At 43.1% G+C, this 22060-nt stretch overlaps 1 protein-coding gene across 2 annotated transcripts in view; it reads right to left on the bottom strand.

Moving 5' to 3' along the window:
* The window catches only part of SSH2 (slingshot protein phosphatase 2), a 171024-nt gene that overhangs the window by 43737 nt on the left and 105227 nt on the right, over positions 1–22060 (bottom strand). For both annotated transcript variants that reach the window (XM_070735469.1, XM_070735468.1), the window contains one exon: positions 438–541. In XM_070735469.1, the coding sequence (XP_070591570.1) occupies positions 438–541 (104 nt within the window). The remainder of the gene's footprint in view (positions 1–437; positions 542–22060) is intronic.

Below are 22060 nucleotides of genomic sequence, written 5' to 3'. Positions count from 1 at the left end.
GGCATGGGGGAACTGAGACATCTCCCCTGGCCTATGTAGTTTTATGTATGGTATGTTTGTGTGTATGATTTTTAAATAATGGGGCTTTTAGACTTTTAATATTAGATTTGTTACTGCATATTGTTTTATCACTGTTGTGAGTTGCCCCGAGTCTGCGGAGAGAGGCGGCATACATATCTAATAAATAATAATAATAATAATAATAATAATAATAATAATAATGATGATGATGATGTGCTTCATTTACTCATTCATTAAATTAATAGGCCGCCCATCTGACTGTCAATCCACTCTTGACGGACAACTCAGCAGCGGAGCTTCTGGAATAAGCCCATCTCCATGCCCCCCTCCTCAACCCCATCCTGTCTCCATCCTATGTAATGACCCCCCCCAAAGAAGAGAAGGCCAGGCTCCCCAACATCCCCCCCCCACGTTACCTGCGTGCTTGTTCCGCCTGTGGCTGACCCTGGGCGTGGAGGACCCATTTCCGCGGGGCAGGAAGAGGGCAGCGCCTTTGACCGTGAGGAAGCTCTCGCTGATGCTGCAAGAGGGAAGAGAGCAGAAGGCGTGAGGAGGGCCGGAGAGGGAGGGAGGGAGGGGGCAGTGCAAGGAACGCAGGGGGAGGGGAGACAAGATGGGGGGTCAAAAGAGCTCCCAAGGACCCCTCCCTCCATTCTGTCCCCTCCCAAAGGAGGAGGCCCCTTGGCTTTGGTCAAAACAAGGAAAAGAAAAGGGTGCAAAATCAGCAGGGCCTTGGCTTTAACAAGAGTTGGAAGGGACCCTGGAGGCCATCTAGTCTGACCCCCTGCTCTAAGCAGGATACCTCTACTGTTTTTGTTACAGGAGGAGGAAGGGAGAGAGGGAAGGAAGGAAGGAAGAATGGGGAGGAGATGGGAAAGGAGAGGGAGGGAGGGAAGGGGGGAACAGAGAAGGAGATTGGGAAGAGATGAAGAGAAGTGGAAGGAAGGAGGAAGAAAGGAGGGAGGAGGGAAGAAGATGAGAAGATGAGAAGGAGAGATAGGGAGGGAAGGAGAGAGCGAGGTTGGGAAGGGGGGAATGGAAAAGAAGATTGGGAAGAGATGAAGAGAAGTGGAAGGAAGGAAGGAAGGAGGGAGGAGGGAAGAAGATGAGAAGGAAGGAAGGAAAGAAGTTGAGAAGGAAGAAAAGAAGGAAGAAAGGAAAGCGAGGAGATGGGAAGGAGAGAGGAGGTTGGGAAGGTGGAAGGGGAAAGGAGGTGAGGAAAAAATGAAGAGAGAAGGAAGGGAGGGAGGGAGGGAGGGGGGGAGGGGGGAGGGAGGGGGAATGGATCGTTCTTGCCTTGTCCTACAACCTGCGGGGGGCACCTCCCTTCAAGAGGAACATATACTGTATTAATATCAGAATGCTGGGGCTGGGTAGGGACCTCGGAGGTCTTCTAGTCCAACCCCCCCTGTCCAAGCCAAGGCAATGCTTTCCTAGCATCTAAGTAGCAGTTGCTGCCTGGTTTGTCCAAGGACATTTCTGCTCCATCACCCATCATCCCCAGCGCATGTAGCAGGTCCTGAATTAGGCAAAAATTGATTTATGGAATCTTTTTTTTTTTTTTTGCCAGGGCAATTACAAATGTCACAACGGGATGGGCAAATTCTTCTCAGGGAGGCTGATAAAATCAACACAAATTTAAAATAAAACAGAACACAATTCAAATCTTGCAAGAAGTGAGAAGATTTTGCAGCCTGTCTCAAATAGAGATTAACATTTTGTGAGTTTTATTCGGTTTTTAAACGCATTCATAGAAACATAGAAACATAGAAGTCTGACGGCAGAAAAAGACCTCCTGGTCCATCTAGTCTGCCCTTATACTATTTTCTGTATTTTATCTCAGGATTTATCTATGTTTATCCCAGGCGTGTTTACATTCAGTCACTGTGGATTTACCCACCATGTCTGCTGGAAGTTTGTTCCAAGGGTCTACTAGTCTTTCAGTAAAATAATATTTTCTCACGCTGCTTTTGATCTTTCCCCCAACTAACTTCAGATTGTGTCCCCTTGTTCTTGTGTTCACTTTCCTATTAAAAACACTTCCCTCCTGAACATTATTTAACCCTTTAACATATTTAAATGTTTCGATCATGTCCCCCCTTTTCCTTCTGTCCTCCAGACTATACAGATTGAATTGATGAAGTCTTTCCTGATACGTTTTATGCTTAAGACCTTCCACCATTTTTGTAGCCCGTCTTTGGACCCGTTCAATTTTATCAATATCTTTTTGTAGGTGAGATCTCCACAACTGAACACAGTCTTCCAAATGGGGTCTCACCTGCGCTCTATACAGCGGGATCACAATCTCCCTCTTCCTGCTTGTTATATCTCTAGCTATGCAGCCAAGCAGTCTACTTGCTTTTCCTACAACCTGACTGCACTATTCACCCATTTTGAGACTGTCAGAAATCACTACCCCTAAATCCTTCTTTTCTGAAGTATTTGCTAACACAGAACTGCCAATACAATACTCAGATTGAGGATTCCTTTTCCCCAAGTGCATTATTTTACATTTGGAAACATTAAACTGCAGTTTCCATTGCTTTGACCATTTATCTAGTAAAGCTAAATCATTTACCATATTACAGACGCCTCCAGGAATATCAACCCTATTGCACACTTTAGAGTCATCGGCAAATAGGCAAACCTTCCCTACCAAACCTTCCCCTATGTCACTCACAAACATATTAAAAAGAATAGGACCCAGAACAGACCCTTCCTTATTTCTGCCTTTCCACAAACGCTGCCACGAACGGTCTGATTGAGAGGAGACACGTTTTTGTGAGCAGAAAAAGTTCTCACGCCAACAACGCCAAGGTAGTTTTTGCCCGCCTTGTGAAAATAAATCCTGAAAACAAAAGAGCCACAAAAACAACACAAGATTTCCCAAACGCACACTTTATAAACAGAACAAGTCTGCATCTGTCCGGAAATTCATCACTTCTGTAACTTAACATCTGTGGTTAAAGTGTCTGATTTTTCTTCTGCAAAAAAAGTACAGAGGGTTTTTTTTTTTTGAGACAGAGAAAAAAACAACAACTTTTAATGCGTCTTTCGGAACAGGGCAAACCACAAACCACAACCTCCAAACCAAACCTGCTCCTTGCTTTAAATCAGGGGTCCCCAAACTTTTTGCACAGGGGGCCAGTTCACGGTCCCTTGGATTGTTGCAGGACCGGACTATAAAAAAAGCTATGAACAAATCCCTATGCACACTGCACATATCTTATTTTAAAGTAAAAAATAAAATGGGAACGTACTATTTAGAGGGGGGGGGGAGTCTGAAATTCACAAAAGTTTATGTTTTGTTTTTAATTTTCTTTTGTTAACATCTGATTGGCTACACAAGGTTTTTTTGGTTTATAGAAAAATGTATAAAGAAAGAAAGAAGCACTTTGTCGTAATGGTTAATACGTTAGAAATATAATTGGTGTTGTACTTTTTGAAGGAACTTTAAGGAGGAAATTTAATTAAAAGAAAACTATGTACCTGGATGACAACTTTAGAAAAAAAAAAATTGCAATTTTTTTAATGATTGATATTCGTTACTAACAAAATACTGCATTTTATTCATGGAAAATTAGATGGTACACTGTATTGTTTGAATGTATGTTGAGAAAAAATGTTAAAAGAATTTACACCCCCCCAAAAAAGTCCTTCCTTCCTCCGCCCCTCCATTCATTTCATTCTTCCTTCCTTGTTCCATTTCTTCTTCCTTCCTTCTTTCCTTCCTTCCTTTTCCCTCAATTTCTCATTCCTTCCCTCCCTCCCTCCTCCCTTCCCCTCCTTTTCTCTCGCTCTTGCTTTCTTTCTCTCACTCAAAATCTTTCTCTCTCTTGGTTTCTTTCTCTCTCTCTCTCTTTCTCTCTCTCTCTCTCTTGCTTTCTTTCTCTCTCTCTTGCTTTCTCTCTCTCTCTTGCTCTCTCTTGCTTTATTTCTCTCTCTTGCTCTCTCTCTCTTTCTCACTATCTCTCTTGCTCCCTTTCTTCCTCCCTCCCTTTCTCTCTTCCTCTCTTTCTCCAGCTTCCTTCCTTCCCTCTCTCCTTCCTTCCTCCCCAATTCTCTTTCCCTTCCTCTTTTTCCCTTCTCTTTCCCTTTTCTTTCTTTCTCCCCACTTCTTTCTCTGAAGTTCATGGCAGAGTGCTCAGCCTCCCCATCCCCCCAGGTGCATGGCAAGCTGGCAGTAGAACGGGGAGCTCGCACGCATAGGCGCGTGCGAACCTTCACTGGTGCAAGACTTCCCCGCACTTTCTTTGTCGCTCCCCGCCCCAACTCCGATGCCCAGCTCCCCAGTGCGGCCTTGGAAAAGATTGCATGGGGGGTTGTTTTGGTGTGCGTGGAAGCACGCCTTACAGGGGACATTGCCGTGATCCCCGGACACAGCCAGAGACGCTGGGTGGGCTCAGAGCCCACGGGGGTTTCTCCAGGCCGACAGACTCACCCACGGGCCGGATAAATGGCCGTAGTTTGGGGACCACTGCTTTAAATCAATAAATCAAATCGGCATATAAATCCATTAAATTCAATTAAATCAAATTATTCTGCTGCACTAATTTTTTTTTAAATTTCTTTCCTCTCTTCTTTTCTAGGCTTTCTCCTTCCCTCTCCCCCCCCCCGCCCTTATTTTTACTGTTGTTTATTTTTGCAGTATGTATGAGAAACTGATTAAAAAGTGGAATTTTAAAGCTTTTGGGAATTGATGTGCACAAAATTCTACCCTGGAAGGAGGTTGGGGATTAACTTTGAAAGTGCATTTGATCTCCGCCACCCATTTTTAGCCCTGCGGCGCCTTCTAAGCCGCCAATAAAGGCATAAAAGTGTGTAATCAATAAATTAATATTCGGCATTTGAAAGCTGCAAACACAACTGTTGACTCTCCACGTCATAAAACCCTCAGGGGTGGGGAGTGGATTTTGCCTTATGCAAAGCTCTGGGCAGGTGGCCCGGAATGAAAGATTTTATTTATTTATTTATCCATTTGTCCAATACACAAATACATAGGAAGAAAAATAGACATGTAGTAATATATATAAGGGTAAAGTGAACTTAGAGGAGAGGATATAAGAAAGGAAGAGAATATATATGATAAGTGAGAGAAAGGAGAGACAATTGGACAGGGGACGAAAGGCACACCAGTGCACTTATGTACGCCCCTTACTGGCCTCTTAGGAACCTGGAGAGGTCAATCGTGGAGAGACTAAGGGAGAAGTGTTGGGGGTTAGGGGTTGACACAATTGAGTCCGGCAATGAGTTCCACGCTTCGATAATTCGATTGTTGAAATCATATTTTTTACAGTCAAGCTTGGAGCGGTTCGTATTAAGTTTGAATCTGTTGCGTGCTCTTGTGTTGTTGCGGTTGAAGCTGAAGTAGTCCTTGACCGGTAGGACGTTGCAGCATATGATCTTGTGGGCAATACTCAAATCGTGTTTTAGGTGCTGTAGTTCTAGGCTTTCAAGGCCCAGGATTGTGAGTCTATTTTCGTAGGATATTCTGTTTCGAGTGGAGGAGTGAAGGGCTCTTCTGGTGAAGCATCTCTGGACATTTTCAAGGGTGTTGATGTCTGAGATGTGGTATGGGTTCCAGACAGATGAGCAGTAGTCTAGGATGGGTCTGGCGAAAGTTTTGTAGGCTCTTGTGAGTAGTGTGAGATTGCCTGAGCAGAAGCTGCGTAGGATCAGGTTAACAACTCTAGAAGCTTTCCAACTTGTGTCCGAGGGAAAATTTTTGCTTTGAAGCATAGGCGGTCCTCGACTTAAGACTACAACTTGGGACCAGAGTTTCCACTGTTACACCAGGCAGCTGTTAAAGGAGTTGTAATACAGTGGCTGGGGAATTCTGGGAGTTGAAGTCCACCCCTCTTATATATGCACTGTACTCAGGTATACTGCATGAGTCAAAAAAAGGGCTGTGAAATTATTTACAGACCCTTCGCATCCTGGATATAAATTGTTTTTGACAGCTGCCCTAACCCTAACCCTACCCTCAAAACGATGCTGAGTCTTCAGAGAGGGGCGGCATACAAATCTAATAAATTATTATTATTACTATTACTATTATTATTACTATTATTATTATTATTATTGGTGCCCATGTTTCACCATCACTCCGCAGTCTGCATTGGCTGCCGATCAACTTCCGGTCACAATTCAAAGTGTTGGTTATGACCTTTAAAGCCCTTCATGGCATTGGACCAGAATACCTCCGATTTGTCAGATTATTTATGATTTGTTTCCACGTGTTGTGAGCCGCCCCGAGTCTTCGGAGAGGGGCGGCATACAAATGTAATAAATAAATAAATATAAATATAAATATAAATATAAATAAATAAATAAATAAATAAAAAATAAATAAATAAAAAATAAATAAATAAAAAATAAATAAATAAATAAATATTATTATTATTATTATTATTATTATTATTATTATTATTATTATTATTATTATTGGGCACACCAGAAAAACTAGACACAAGAACAGTTTTTTCCCAAATGCCATCGCTCTGCTAAACCAATATTATTATTATTTGTTTATTAGAATAGAATAGAATAGAACAGAATAGAATACTTTATTGGCCAAGTGTGAATGGACCCACAAGGAATTTGTCTTGGTGCAGTATACATAAAAGAAAAAGAGACATTTGTCAAGAATCATGAGATAAAAAAACACTTAATGATTGTCGTATGCGTCAAATAAGCAATGAGGAAACAATATTAATAAAAATCTTAAGGATACAAGCAACAAGTTACAATCATACAGTCATAAATGGGAGGAGATGGGTGATAGGAATGATGAGAAAAAACTAGTAGTAATAGTAGTGCAGACTTAGTTTGACAGTGTTGAGGGAATTATGTGTTTAGCAGAGTGAGGGCGTTTGGGATAAAACTGTTCTTGTGTCTGGTTGTCTTGGTGTGCAGTGCTCTTTAGCGAGGTTTTGAGGGTTGGAGTTGAAACAGTTTGTGTCCAGGATGCGAGGGGTCAGTCAATATTTCCCCCGCCCTCTTTTTGACTTGTGCAGTCTACTAGTCCTCAAGGGAAGGCAGGTTGGCAGCCATTGCTTTTTCTGCAGTTCTGATTCTCCTCTGAAGTCTGTGTCGGTCCTGTTGGGTTGCAGCACCAAACCAGGCGGTTATAGAGGTGCAGATGATGATTATTTATTTATTTTTATTATTATTTTTATTATTATTATTATTATTATTTTTATTATTATATTTATTTATTTATTTATTCAATTTTTATGCCGCCCTTCTCCTTAGACTCAGGGCAGCTTACAACATGTTAGCAATAGCACTTTTTTTTTTAACAGAGCTAGGCTATTGCCCCCACAATCCGGGTCCTCATTTGACCCACCTTGGAAGGATGGAAGGCTGAGTCAACCTTGAGCCGGTGATGAGATTTGAACCGCTGACCTTCAAATCTACAAGTCAGCTTCAGTGGCCTGCAGTACAGCACTCTACCTGCTGTGCCACCCCGGCTCATTTTATTTTTTATATTATTATTATTATTATTATTATTGTTGTTGTTGTTGTTGTTGTTGTTATTATTATCATCATCATCATCATCATCATTATTATTATTATTATTAATCAATCCAATTTATAGGCCGCCCAACTCCTTCCAGACTCTGGGCAGTGTACAACATCTAAAAACAGTATAAAAAACAATTAAAAGCCCATAGGAAAAAAAATAACAATCATTTATACCTGAATTGGGTGGTATAATATTGCTCAACAGCCCCAGCCCTGCCGGCAGAGCCAGGTTTTAATGGTTTTCTGGAAATAATTTCCACAACACCATCAAGTTATTTACTAAGACCGTATTACTATTGTCCTTCTCATCCTTCCTATTACCTCTCTCCTCCCACTTATGGCTATAACCTTGTTGCTTGTATCTCTACGATCTATATTGCTTTATTTATTTCCTAGTACCGGTAGGATTTGATCGGTTATTCAGTAACCTGTGACTATCACTAATCTTATGACACTTATCTCCTCCCACTCATGACTGTAACCACGCTGCTTGTGTTTTTATAATTTATATGTAAATATAAATTGATTGCTTCCTAGTATGAGTTGATTGATCATTAATAATCTATGACTATCATTGTGTTGAATCTTATGGTTCTTGATGAATGTATTTTTTCTTTCCCCCTCTTTTCCTGTTATGCACACTGAGAGCTTATGCACCAAAGACAAATCCCTTGTGTGTCCAATCACACTTGGCCAATAAAGAATTCTATTCTATTCTATTCTATTCCATTCTTTCTTCATTCCATTATTCTCTTCTCTTCTTGTCTTTTTTCATTCCATTATTCTATTTTATTTTATTCTACTCGGCTCTACTCTATTCCATTCTTTCTTCATTCCATTATTCTATTTTATTCTATCTATTCTATTCTATTCTATTCTAAGGGTCTGTTCTGGGTCCTATTCTTTTTAATATGTTTGTGAGTGACATAGGGGAAGGTTTGGTAGGGAAGGTTTGCCTATTTGCCGATGACTCTAAAGTGTGCAATAGGGTTGATATTCCTGGAGGGGTCTGTAATGTGGTAAATGATTTAGCTTTACTAGATAAATGGTCAAAGCAATGGAAACTGCAGTTTAATGTTTCCAAATGTAAAATAATGCACTTGGGGAAAAGGAATCCTCAATCTGAGTATTGCATTGGCAGTTCTGTGTTAGCAAAAACTTCAGAAGAGAAGGATTTAGGGGTAGTGATTTCTGACAGTCTCAAAATGGGTGAACAAGTGCAGTCAGGTGGTAGGGAAAGCAAGTAGGATGCTTGGCTACATAGCTAGAGGGAGATTGTGATCCCCTTATATAGAGCGCTGGTGAGACCACATTTGGAGTACTGTGTTCAGTTCTGGAGACCTCACCTACAAAAAGATATTGACAAAATTGAACGGGTCCAAAGATGGGCTACAAGAATGGTGGAAGGTCTTAAGCATAAGACGTATCAGGAAAGACTTCATGAACTCCATCTGTATAGTCTGGAGGACAGAAGGAAAAGGGGGGACATGATGGAAACATTTAAATATGTTAAAGGGTTAAATAAGGTCCAGGAGGGAAGTGTTTTTAATAGGAAAGTGAAGACAAGAACAAGGGGACACAATCTGAAGTTAGTTGGGGGAAAGATCAAAAGCAACGTGAGAAAATATTATTTGACTGAAAGAGTAGTAGATCCTTGGAACAAACTTCCAGCAGACGTGGTTGGTCAATCCACAGTAACTGAATTTAAACATGCCTGGGATAAACATAGATCCATTGTAAGATAAAATACAGGAAATAGTATAAGGGCGGACTAGATGGACCATGAGGTCTTTTTCTGCCGTCAGTCTTCTATGTTTCTATGTTTGAAAAGGGTAATTTCCCCCTGCAAGACCCAGGGCAACTGGTGATCAGGGATCTCGCTTAAGAATGTGGAAAAACAGACCCACCGCTGGAGAAGGAGGCAGGAAAAAGAGCTGAGGAGATGAAATCGAATGTCAACAGAACAAGCCAGAAAAACAACAGGTTGGTTAAGCCTCACGTCGAAAACCTGAGGCACTAAACACAAAGGGGACAACTGGAAAGGGACTGTCACAAGAGAGGTTAGAACATAGGATGATAGAGTTGGAAGGGACCTTGGAGGTCTTCTAGTCCAACCCCCTGCTCAAACAGAAGACCCTCTACAATTTCAGAGCAGTGGCTGTCCAATCTCTTCTTAAAAACCTCTAGTGATGGAGCACCCACAATTTCTGGTGGCAAGCCGTTCTACTGATTAATTCTTCTAACTGTCAGGAAATTTCAGGTTGCTTCTAAGAAGAACATAGGAAGAGCCCTGCTGAATGGGGCCAAAGCCCATTGAGTCCAGCATTCTATCACACAGTGGCCCACCCATTGTCCATGGGGATCTTGAGCAGAAAGAGAAGGCAAGACCCTCCCTTTCCCTGGACCCCCAACAAATGGGACCCAAGGGAATCCTGCCTGCCTCAACTAACATAGAGGTGGCACATGGACATCCGTTTCAATCACCACCGATACACTTGGCATCCCTGAATCTGTCTCATCCTGCCTTGAAGCTCTCCAGGCTGACAGCTGTCACGACCTCTTCTGGAAGTGGATTCCATCAACCAAGGACCCTCTGGGTGAAGAAATATTCCCCTTGATTTGTCCTCACTTTCTTACCTATGAGCTTTAGGGAGGGCCCCCTCGTCCTAGTATTGTGTGATAGACAAAATAATTTTGCTGGCAACAAATGGACAATTCTCTAGATGGAAAGAAGTGAAAAGTGGTGTACCCCAAGGTACAGTTCTGGGACCTTTACTTTTTAATTTATTCATTAATGATCTGGATGTAGAAGTAAATAGTGAGGTAGCTCTCACTATTTCACTAGGTAGTTCTCTCCTTGTTTAGTTTCCACCCATTGCTTCTTGTTCTACCCTCAGGTCCTTTGGCAACACATGAGATACTGGAAGGCTGCTATCCTGTCTCCCCTGGTCCTTCTCTTCATTAAATGAGCCATGTCCAGTTCCTGCAACCGTTCTTTATATGTTTCAGCCTCCATTTATCCCCTAATCCTCTTTGTTGCTCTTCTCTGCACTCTTTCTAGAGCCTCAACATCCTTTTTGCATCGTGGTGACCAAAACTGGATGCAGAATTCCAGGTGTGGCCTTACCAAGGCCTTATAAAGCAGTGCTAATACTTCACATTATTCTTCTCCTTGGTTCCAGGTTGCTTCTCTCCTTGTTTAGTTTCCACCCATTGCTTCTTGTTCTACCCTCAGGTGCTCTGGAGAATAGCTTGACTCCCTCTTCTTTGGGGCAACCCCTGAGATATTGGAAGGCTGCCATTATTGTCTCCCCTGGTCCTTCTTTTCATTCAGCTAGCCAGGCCCAGTTCCTGCAACCGTTCTTCATATGTTTTAGCCTCCTGTCCCCTCATCCTCTTTGTTGCTCTTCTCTGCTCTCTTTCCAAAATCTCATCGTTGTAGAAAATAAGACAAACTGTTGCTAAACCCACTTATTGATTCCTATCGAAATACCAATTCACAGTAATGAGCAACAATGTAACCCAGAAAAAGTAACACAAAGAGATATAAACCACGTAATTTATAAAGCGCAGTTTACAATAAAGTAAGAAAACAAAATACTGTAGAATAAAATATAGATAGGCTGTAAGGAACAAGGCTCAGCAGTAGTGATGGGTGAACCGAACCCGCACAATTTCGGGCAAAGATCGGGATCGTGTTCGGCGTTCGGAGCTTTGACGTCACCAGCAGGTTGCTAAGGACACCAAGGTGATCTCTTCCTGGATTCCATGCAATCCAGGAAGTTATCACCTTGGTGTCCTTAGCAACCTGCTGGTAACGTCAAAGCTCCGCCCCCAGAATCTCTTCGTGGGAGGGATTCCCCGTTCGGGTTCGGTTCGGCCGAATTTTGCGTAAAGTTCGTCCGAACTTGCCAAACCCGAACACCGTTGGGTTCGCCCATCACTACTCAGCAGAATAGCTGGCATATATGTTAATTGTTAGATGCTTAAGTTTTGATACCAAAGTCCCATCAACTAAACAATGTCGCTTGGCAGAACCCAGGGGAAGAGCCTTCTCTGTGGCAGCCCCGGCCCTCTGGAACCAACTCCCCCCAGAGATTAGAATTGCCACCACCCTCCTTGCCTTTCGTAAGCTGCTTAAAACCCACCTCTGCCGCCAGGCATGGGGGAATTGAGATACTCTTTCCCCCTAGGCCTTTACAATTTTATGCATGGTATGTCGGTATGTATGTTTGGTTTTTATAATAATGGGTTTTTAACTGTTTTTAGTATTGGATTATTATTATATGTTGTTTTATTATTGCTGTTAGCCGCCCCGAGTCTTCGGAGAGGGGCGGCAAAGAAATCCAATAAATCCAATACAATACAATGCAACTTATACGTATTATAAAGTTGTATGCATTTGTATGTTATGTTTTTGTTTGTATGTTTTTTATCTTTGTTTCTGTTGTTTTAAATGTAAATATTCAATAAAGATTTTTTTTTTTTTTTTAAGAAAATATGAGTTGCAGAAACAGAATTTAATTGTGTTTTTTATTGTAAGCCGCCTAGAGTCGAAGTGGAGTTGGCCGGCATATAAATTTTACAAATAAATAAATAAAGTTTGGGAAGAAGGAAGAGGAACAAGGAAACCTCGCTTGCGGGTCAAGCTGTCATACCTGTAGGCGAATCTCAGCCTTTCTATCTAGAGCTAAGGCTGGATGTAAACATGAGAGCAGGTTTCAAAATCACAAAGCAAAACACTTCACCAAGAGAAGAAAGATCCCCTACATTGTGGTGTTAAAGGGACAGACGCCTGCAACGTAAAATTGCAGAGCGCTTTACAAGAGGGTTCCTCCAACCCTTGGCAACATTAAGACTTGTGGACTTCAACTCCCAGAATTCCCCAGCCAGCTTTGCTTTTAAGACTGAAAGCCCTAAAATTGGAAAACAGAAACAGCCCCTACAACTTTAACCTTCATAATTAAGGTCCTTGAGTATTCAGAAATGACCAAAGTGACTTTGGAATTACAGGAAAAAGATGAATCTGAATTCTACAAAATATGGGAAAATTGGTACAAATGGCTCAAGCAGAAAAAAAAATACATTAAAAATTTAAAGGAAAAGCCAAACTAAACACTCCTTCCTTGCGTACCCAAATAAAATGAAAATATAGAAACACTGCACCATAAATCAATGGAACACAAAACCCCTAAAAATGAATCTGTATATTCCTTAGAAATACCCAAAACGAATACAATATACAGAAAATGAATACAGTATAATATAAACAAAACAAACTCACAATTCCGCACACTAGATACAAATACTCAATATTAGGTCGCTTGATAATGATAGTCAACAATATGGTTGACAGATTATGTATTCTATAAAATAAATATATGTATGTAAAGAAAATATTAATTGATGATCAGCAAATAACTATGTGTCTATATAGAACACAACTGAAACTGAATATGTTTTATATGTTGTTTAAATTTATATGCTCATTTGCCTGTCCATTTTCTTTCTTTCTTTCTTTCTTTCTTTCTTTCTTTTTTCCTTTCCTTTTCTTCCATGTCTTTAATCTCTTGGCTTTCCTTCCTTCCTTCCTTCCTTCCTTCCTTCCTTCCTTCCTTCCTTCCTTCCTTCCTTCCTTCCTTCCTTCCTTGTATGTTCTGCTTGTTTAAATTGTTTTTCTTTTCTTTCTATTTTTATATGTAGAAACTTAATAAAGATTATTTTTTAATAATAAAGATTATTTTTTAAATAAAGATTTTATGACCGTTTTTCACACTTACGAAAACGTGGGTCACGTGATCAAAATTCCAGGTGCTTGTGCAAATGACTCATATTTATGACGGCTTGCAGTTGTATCCTGACCACCTCTTCCCAAGCAAAGGATTCATTTAACAAACAGGTGGGTTTTATGGAGATTACGAAAGGCAAGGAGGGTGGGGGCAATTCTGATCTCTGGGGGGAGCTGGTTCCAGAGGGTCGGGGTCACCACAGAGAAGGCTCTTCCCCTGGATCACGCCAGACGACATTGTTTAGTCGACGGGACCTGGAGAAGGCCAACTCTGTGGGACCTAACCGGTCGCTGGGATTCGTGCGGCAGAAGCCGAGGACCCACCCTCGTAACCCTACGCCTGGCTTTTCTCTCTTTGCTTCCGGAGAGATGAGAACGGGACGTTGTGTTTTTGTGAGCTCTCTGCCGAGATCAGGAAAAGGAGGCTTATTTCATTCTGCATCATCCAACACACACACACATAAAATTGTGGCTCCGATGATTGTGTAAGCACCACACGCACATCAAAGAGAAACCCGAGCGGCCAAGGGCAGGATGGGGCAAGAGACCGAGGAAAGGTTGCCAGAGGGGAAGTGAGAGGGAGGCTGCGTCAGTGCCGAGCAGAGAAAGAGAGAGAGAGGAGGGGGAAGTGGGGCTCCCTGGGAAAGGAAGTCCCTGCAGCCCCACACGTGGGGGGGGGGGACGGGGAAGTTGGGTGGCTTGGCATAAACAGAGGCAGATGACCCAAAAGGTTCCCCCACCCCCTCTATATGAAATCTGGGCAAATAATCTGCAAAAAAGCAATGAAACGTGGCATAGCAATAACATTTTGCTGCCAACAATTAATAACAATTCCTGCCAACCTGCCTTCCCTTGAGGACCTGTAGACTGCACGAGTCAAAAAGAGGGCTGTGGAAATATTGACTGACCCCTCGCATCCTGGACACAAACTGTTTCAACTGCGACCCTCAAAACATCACTACAGAGCCCTGCATACCAAGACAACTAGACACAAGAACAGTTTTGTCCCCAATGCCATCACTCTGCTAAATATATAATTTCCTCCACACTGTCAAACTTTTTACCAAGTCTGCACTTCGATTTCTACTAGTTTTTCTCATCATCCCTATCATCCTTTTCCTCCCACTTAGGACTGTAGGACTGTAACTTGTTGCTTGTATCCTAAGATTTTTATTAATATTGATTGTTTCTTCATTGCTTATTTGACCCCTATGGCAATCGTTAAGTGTTGGACCATATGATTCTTGGCCAATGTCTCTTTTTCTTTTATGTACCCCTGAGAGCATCTGCACCAAGACAAATTCCTTGTGTGTCCAATCACACTTGGCCAATAAAATTCTACTCTACTCTACTGTACTCTATTTCTAATTAGACTTATGTACTGCTTCCTAGTGCTTTTCCAGCCCTCTCTAAGCAGTTTACAGAATCAGCCTCTTGCCCCCGACAATCTGGGTCCTCATTTGACCCACCTCAGAAGGATAGAATGCTGAGTCAACCTGGAGCCAGTGGTGAGATTTGAACCGCTGAACTACAGTTGGGTGGTTAGTTGAAGTAGCCTGCAGTGCTGCACTCTAAACACTGCACCATCTCGGCTCCAGATAGAAGATAGATAGATAGATAGATAGGTAGGTAGGTAGGTAGGTAGGTAGGTAGGCAGGCAGGCAGATGATAATAACAATAACAATAATAATAATATTTATTATTATCATCTATCTATCTATCTATCTATCTATCTATCTATCTATCTATCTATCTATCTATCTAATCTATCTATCTATCTATCTATCCTGTCTGTCTATGTAATCTTTCTCTATATCTATGTATCTATGTATCTATCTATCTACCTACCTACCTATCTAATCTTTCTCTCTCTCTTTCTCTCTCTCTCTCTACCTATCTCTATCTACCTACCTACCTACCTACCTCCATCCATCCACCCACCCACCTATCTCTATCTATCTATCTATCTATCTATCTATCTATCTATCTATCTATCTATCTACCTACCTATCTCTATCTATCTATCTATCTATCTATCTATCTACCTACCTACCTACCTACCTATCCCAATAACATATTGGTACTGTATTATACAAAGATATAACAATGTTTACGTAAATGACACTAGTAAAAGAGAAACCTTAGGACAGGGGACAGAAGCCACGCTGGTGCACTTATGCACGCCCCTTACTGACCTCTTAGGAATCGGGAGAGATCAATAGTGGATGGTCTAAGGGTAAGGTTTTGGGGGTTTGAGTCCTTCGGGATTGGGTGGCATAAAGTTGAATGAATGAATGAATGAATGAATGAATGAATGAATGAATGAATGAATGATACCACACAGTCTGGTAGTGAGTTCCAAGCATCAACTATAGTACTTGGTTACTAAAGTTGTTTTTCCTGCAGTTGAGTTTACTTTAAGTTTGTATCGGTTGTGTGCTCGTGTGTTGTTGTGGTTGAAGCTGAAGTAGTCGTCGACAGGAAGGATGTTGTAGCAGATGATTTTATGGGCTGTGCTCAGGTCGTGTTTAAGGCGACGTAGTTTTAAGCTTTCTAAGCCTAGGACTGTGAATCTAGTTGCGTAGGGCAGTGTTTCCCAACCTTGGCAACTTGAAGATATCTGGACTTCAACTCCCAGAATTCCCCAGCCAGCATTCGCTGGCTGGGGAATTCTGGGAGTTGAAGTCCAAATATCTTCAAGTTGCCATGGTTGGGAAACACTGGCGTAGGGGATTCCGTTGTGAGCGAAAGAGGAGGTGGGCAGGCCTTTCTCGCTTGTAACCTGGACACACCTGGGTGTTGGCAGGAGCCGCAGGAGGAAATCTCTCAACAACCCACAAAAGAAATTACAACAAAAGAAGCCCGGTGACGTCAAAAGCTTTCGGCCAATTTCCAAACTTTGCCAGTGCTCAACCATTGTTTTTTCTTCTTCTTCTTTACAACGGTCATTGCCTTTGGGGTTTATGAATGGGGCTGGAACAGGTCCCGGGGTGTGTGTGTGTTTGTGTCAATAGGGGAGATTGTGCAAGAAGCAACCGATGGAAACTCAGCCAAGGAGTAACGCTTGCGATCAAAGAGAAGGAAGAAACTGAATATTGTCTGACACGGGATTGAGTTTATCGATGGTTACAGCAGTGTTTCCCAACCTTGGCCACTTGAAGATATCTGGACTTCAACTCCCAGAATTCCCCAGCAAGCATTCTCTGGCTGGGGAATTCTGGGAGTTGAAGTCCAAATATTGTTGTTAGCCACCCCGAATCTGTGTAGAGTGGCGGCTTACAAATCTAATCTAATAAGTAAGTAAGTAAGTAAGTAAGTAAGTAAGTAAGTAAGTAAGTAAGTAAGTAAGTAAGTAAGTAAACAAACAAACAAACAAACAAACAAACAAACAAACAAATCTTCAAGTTGCCAAGGTTGGGAAAGACTGGGTTAGAGAATACAAATATGAAAGCCCAAAATAAAAGAAGAGATAAGAGAAAGAGAAGATAAACTATATATAAATAAGCTGATGATTGTTATGATGATTATTGGGGATATTGTGCATATTTAATAGGAAAGTGAACCGAAGAACAAGGGGACACAATCTGAGGTGAGTTGGGGGAAAAGATCAGAAGCAACATGAGAAAATATTATTTGACTGAAAGAGGAGTAGATGCTTGGAACAAACGTCCAGCAGACATGGTTGGTAAATCCACAGTCACTGAATGTAAACATGCCTGGGATAAACATAGATCCATCCTAAGATAAAATACAGGAAATAGTGTAAGGGCAGACGAGATGGACCAGGAGGTCTTTTTCTGCCGTCAGTCTTCTACGTTTCTATTAGTATTAAAACAAATTAAGACAAATTCCGTGTGTTTACAATCACACATGGCCAATAAAATTCCATTCTGTTCTATTCTTTATTCTATTCTGTTTCTCTATTTTATTTCTCTATTCTATTCTATTTCTTTATTCTATTCCATCTCATTCTATTCTATTCTATTTATTTATTAGATTTGTATGCCGCCCCTCTCCGTAGACTCGGGGCGGCTCACAACACAATAAAACAATATTTCTTTATTCTATTCAATTTCTATCTTCTATTCTATTTCTTTATTCTATTCGATTTCTCTATTTTATTTCTTTATTCTATTCTATTTCTTTATTCTATTTCTCTATTCTATTCCATCTCATTCTATTTTATTTCTTTATTCCATTCTATTCAAAAATTAATACCAATGTAATGAATATGATTGTAAATTTTTATTTGCCATTGTACTATTTAATGGAAGATGAATCTTCGTATTAGAATAAAAAATTTAAAAAAAACATTTTTATTTTTATTTATTTATTATTTAGATTTGTATGCCGCCCCTCTCCGCAGACTTTTAAAAAGGAGAGAAGCAGCCTGGAACTAAGGAGAAATTTCACCAGTGAGGACTATTAACCAGTGGAACAGCTTGCCACCAGGAGTTGTGGGCGTTCCATCATTGGAGGTTTTCAAGAAGAGATTGGACAACCACTTGTCTGGGTGCAGTGTTTCCTGCCTGACCAGTGGGCTGGACTAGAAGACCTCCAAGCTCCCTTTTTCTAACTGTATTCTGACTGACAGAGCCCTTTGAATTGGGAGAATGGGAAAGAAATAAAGAGGAAGGGGGAAAATCTGGGGGCTGATGGAACGGGCAGCCCAGCCTCCCTCTTCCCCAGAAATCTGATTTTCAGACAGTCCTCAACTTATGACATTGGAGCCCAATTTTGCAAAGCAAGACAGTTAAGTGAGTTTTTTCTCATTTTATGACTGCTCTCGCTACAGCCGTTAAGTGAAACTCTGCAGTTGTTCAATTAGTAATCCGGTTGTTAAATGAAACTGGATTCCCCACCGAGGGGATCACGAGACACTGCCGCCGTCATAAATCTGAAACCAAGTGTCCAAGTTTTGATCCTGCCATTGTGGGAATGCTGCAAGGGCCATTAAGTGTGAAAAACGGTCGTATGTACGTCCCTTTTCCCCCTGTAACTTCAAACGGTCACTAAACGGATGGTTCTAAGTCGAGGACTAGCTGTATAACTGGCACACAGGCAGAAAAATGCCACTCCCACGAGGGATTGCCCTTCCCCTCCCGGCCAAAGCCAAGGGTGGGACCTAAGCCGAAGCAGGTGTGCAAAGGTAACACAACCCAGTGAGAAGGGGGAGGGGGCTGCTTTGGGATCCAGGCTGAGAAAGGGGGGCGCAAGAAAATGTACCCCCCTCCAAAATGGGGAGGGAGCAGCTTTGGAGACCCTGCGGTGCAGCAAAGAGACAGCCAGCGGTGCTTCTCAACCTTTCTAACACCACGACCCCTTGATACAGTGCCTCGTGTTGTGGTGACCCCCAACCATAAGTCTAGCGCGAAGGAAGGAAGGAAGGAAGGAAGGAAAGAAGAGGGAATGAATGAAAGGAAGGAGGGAGGGAGGGAGGAAGGAAAAGAAAGGAGGGAGGGAGGAAATAAGGAAAGTCTTGAGTTTATTGTAATAGGGAAGGAAGGAAGGAAGGAAGGAAGGAAGGAAGGAAGGAAGGAAGGAAGGAAGGAAGGAAGGAAGCCATCCCAGAGGGTCTTGGCCAGGCATGCAGACAGCCACTTTGGGTCTGCTCCCCTCCCCCCCCCCCATGTGACCGGAGGCAGCCTAAGGCTGGGAAAAGTTATCAGACGCAGGGATTACTCCGAGACAGAAGATACAACAACTCCCCCTTGGAGGAGGAGGAGGAGGCAAAGGGTAGCTGCTACTCCAGGCCGGGCCAAAGTCACCCTCTGTCCAGGCGGAGGCACTTCAAGGCCCCCTGCCACATGGCCAGCCTCTTCAGCGGTAGCCAAGAGACCATCGGGTTGCCACGTGGAATTGACACGGAGGGCCCCCCATCCAAGCAAAAAATGTGGCAGGCCGGGGTGTCGGAGGGGTAATAATAATAATGATGATGATGATGATGATGATGATGATGACAAGAAGAGGAAGAAGAAGAAAAAGAAAAAGGAAAAAAAAGTTACGCTAACTTAAGTTAAATGGAGACCAAACTTTTTTGTCGCAAAGTAAAACATTGGGTCAGTGAATTTTGCCCCGTCTTTATGTTTCTTGGTACATTAAGTGAACTACTGCCATTGTTTAAGCTAGTCACATGGTCGTTAAACGAATCCAGCTTCTCCCCCCATTGACTTTGCTTGTCGGAAGGTCACAAAAAGGGGATCGCACGAACAACACTCATAAACACGAGTCCGTTGCCAAAAAGTTCTGGATTTTGATCGTGCGACCAGGGAGGATGCTGCGACGGTTGTTATGTGCTAGAAATTATTATTATTATTATTATTATTATTATTATTATTATTATTATTAATTAGATTTGTATGCTGCCCCTCTCCGAAGACTCCAAAGAAATGGTCCCACGTCACCTATTTTAGTGCCGTCGTGAGTTTGAACAGTCACTAAATGAAGCGTTGTAACTCGGGGACCACCGGCACAATGCAGGAAATAATTGGTGGTGGTGGGGAACGGATTGGAAGCCCTCTAAGCTGGAGGGCTGGAAGACACCAAGAGAGTTGTGTTGTGGTGGTTGTTGGTTTTTACCCCCAGCAGTTGTGAGTCACATGTGTGTGTGTGTAACCCGAGTGTGTCAGGATTACCAGCTGGAAAACCACAAAAGCCTCTGAAATCCCCAAAGCCCAAGCAGACCCCCCGCCCACCTCCTCTATCTCCCAGGACTGTTAGGAGGGGGTCTGTTTTTTGCAAGGGCTGGGGGAGAGGGGGAGGCAACGGAGGCCTTGGGAAGGAATCAAAGCCCCCCACCCCAAATCGAGGGCCAGGCCTTTGGCAGGCTTTCCCCATTGAGGCCCTGCCTTTAAGGACCAAGGGAGGGGGCGCAGAGGAAAGGGAGGGGGGCTTTTTTTTACTTCTATTGTAATTATACCTGTTGTTAGCAGCTCAGAGTCCCTTTGGAGCCAGTGGCATATAAATGCAATCAATCAATCAATCAATCAATCAATCAATCAAGGCTTCAGGGCCCAGGGTTCAAGGCAGGCATTGGCCGATTGCCAAGTCAGCTGGGAGGCTAGGAGAGAAAAGGCCGGAGGGGGGGATCACCCTGGAATTTTCTTCCCTTTGCCCCCCCAGCTAGGAAAACAGGAGGAGGAAAAGGAGTGAAAAGGAAGGAAGGAAGGAAGGAAAGGGGGAGAGGAGGAAAAGGAGTGAAGGAAAGGGGGAAGGAGGGGAGGGGAGGAAAGAAGAAAGGAGAGTGAGGAAGGAGGGAAGGATAGAGGAAAATAAGAAGGAGGGAGAGAGGGAGAGGGAATGAATGAATGAATGGAGGGAGGGAGGGTGGAAGGAAAGGAAGTAAAACAGCAAGGAAGGAGGTGAGAATGGAGGGAAAGGAGGAGGGCGGGATGAAGGAAGGAAGGAAGAAGGGAAGGAAAAGGAATGAATGAATGGATGGAGGGAGGGACGGAGGAAGGAAAGGAGGAAAAACAGCAAGGAAGGAGGTGAGAATGGAGGGAAAGGAGGAGGAGGGTGGGAGGGAGGAAGGAAAGGAGAGGGAATTAATTAATTAATTAATTAATGGGGGGAGGGAGGAAAGGAGAGGGTGGAAAGAAGGACAGCAAGGAAGCAGGGTAGGATGGAGGGAAAGAAGGAAGGAGGGAGGGAGGGAGGAAGAAAAGAGGAGGGGAGGGAAAGAGAAAGGAGAGGAAGGGAGAGACAAGACCCCCAGGTTAAGACTCTGTGCAAGAGAAGCCTCCCTCCCTCCCATCCTGAAACTACATTTCCCAGCATTCCCTGCGCAGCACCCAACAAGGGAAAATCCATTCCGGGTCCCAGATCCAGGACCGATTCCAGGCTCTTTCCAAGGACCGGCACTCCTGGACTTACAACCGTTTGTTTAATTTCGCCCAATTCGATTAACAACCGTGTGACTCCATTAACGACGGCAGCCAGAAAGATCAGTAAAACGGGGCGAACCCCACTTAGCACCATCTGTCCAATTCAGCAATGGGCTGTAACACCCATCGTAACTCGAGGAGTCCCTGCAATCTTTCAAAAAAGACTTTCTCGTTTTTTTTAAAAAAACCCAAACCCTGACAAATTTCGATGTCCAGCCAGGGGAGACGTTCCGTTTTCCTTCTTTTTGGAGGGTCAGGAAGCCTCCCTGCTCCCCAAACTTTCTTCCCTAGACTTGGGGCACCCATCCCGGCTGGCTTGGTGTGCAGTTGTGCAAACACAACCGGTGTTGTGGCAACGGTGGGGCAGCAACGGAAGGCCAGCTCAGAGAGAGACGGCTTGGTGCACAGGTGGAGACCAAGAATAGACGGGTGGCTGTTGGCAGGAGGAGGAGGAGGAAGATGAGGAGGAAGAGAAGGAGGAGGAGGAAGAGGGGGAGGAAGAGGAGGACGAGAAAGGAGGAGGAAGAGAAGGAGGAGGAGGAAGAGGGGGAGGAAGAGGAGGACGAGAAAGGAGGAGGAGGAAGAGAAGGAGGAGGAGGAAGAGAAGAAGGAAGAGAGAAGAAGATAAAGAGAAGGAGGAGGAGGAAGAGGGGGAAGGAGGGGAAGGAGGAGGAAAAGGAGAAGGAGGAGGAGGAAGAGGGGGAGGAAGAGGAGGACGAGAAAGGAGAAGGAGGAGAAGGATCTTAGCCTTTCCTGCTTTGTCTCCTTCCCTCCTTCCTTCCCAGGATTTTCCCTCTCTTTCTTTACTTTCTCCTTCCTTTCTTCCTTTTCTTGTCTTTAT

Source organism: Erythrolamprus reginae, chromosome 1 (genome assembly GCF_031021105.1).
Source record: "Erythrolamprus reginae isolate rEryReg1 chromosome 1, rEryReg1.hap1, whole genome shotgun sequence".
NCBI lineage: Eukaryota > Metazoa > Chordata > Lepidosauria > Squamata > Dipsadidae > Erythrolamprus > Erythrolamprus reginae.
Note: the sequence above shows the minus strand (reverse complement) of the source record. Positions and strands in the feature narration are given on the sequence as shown.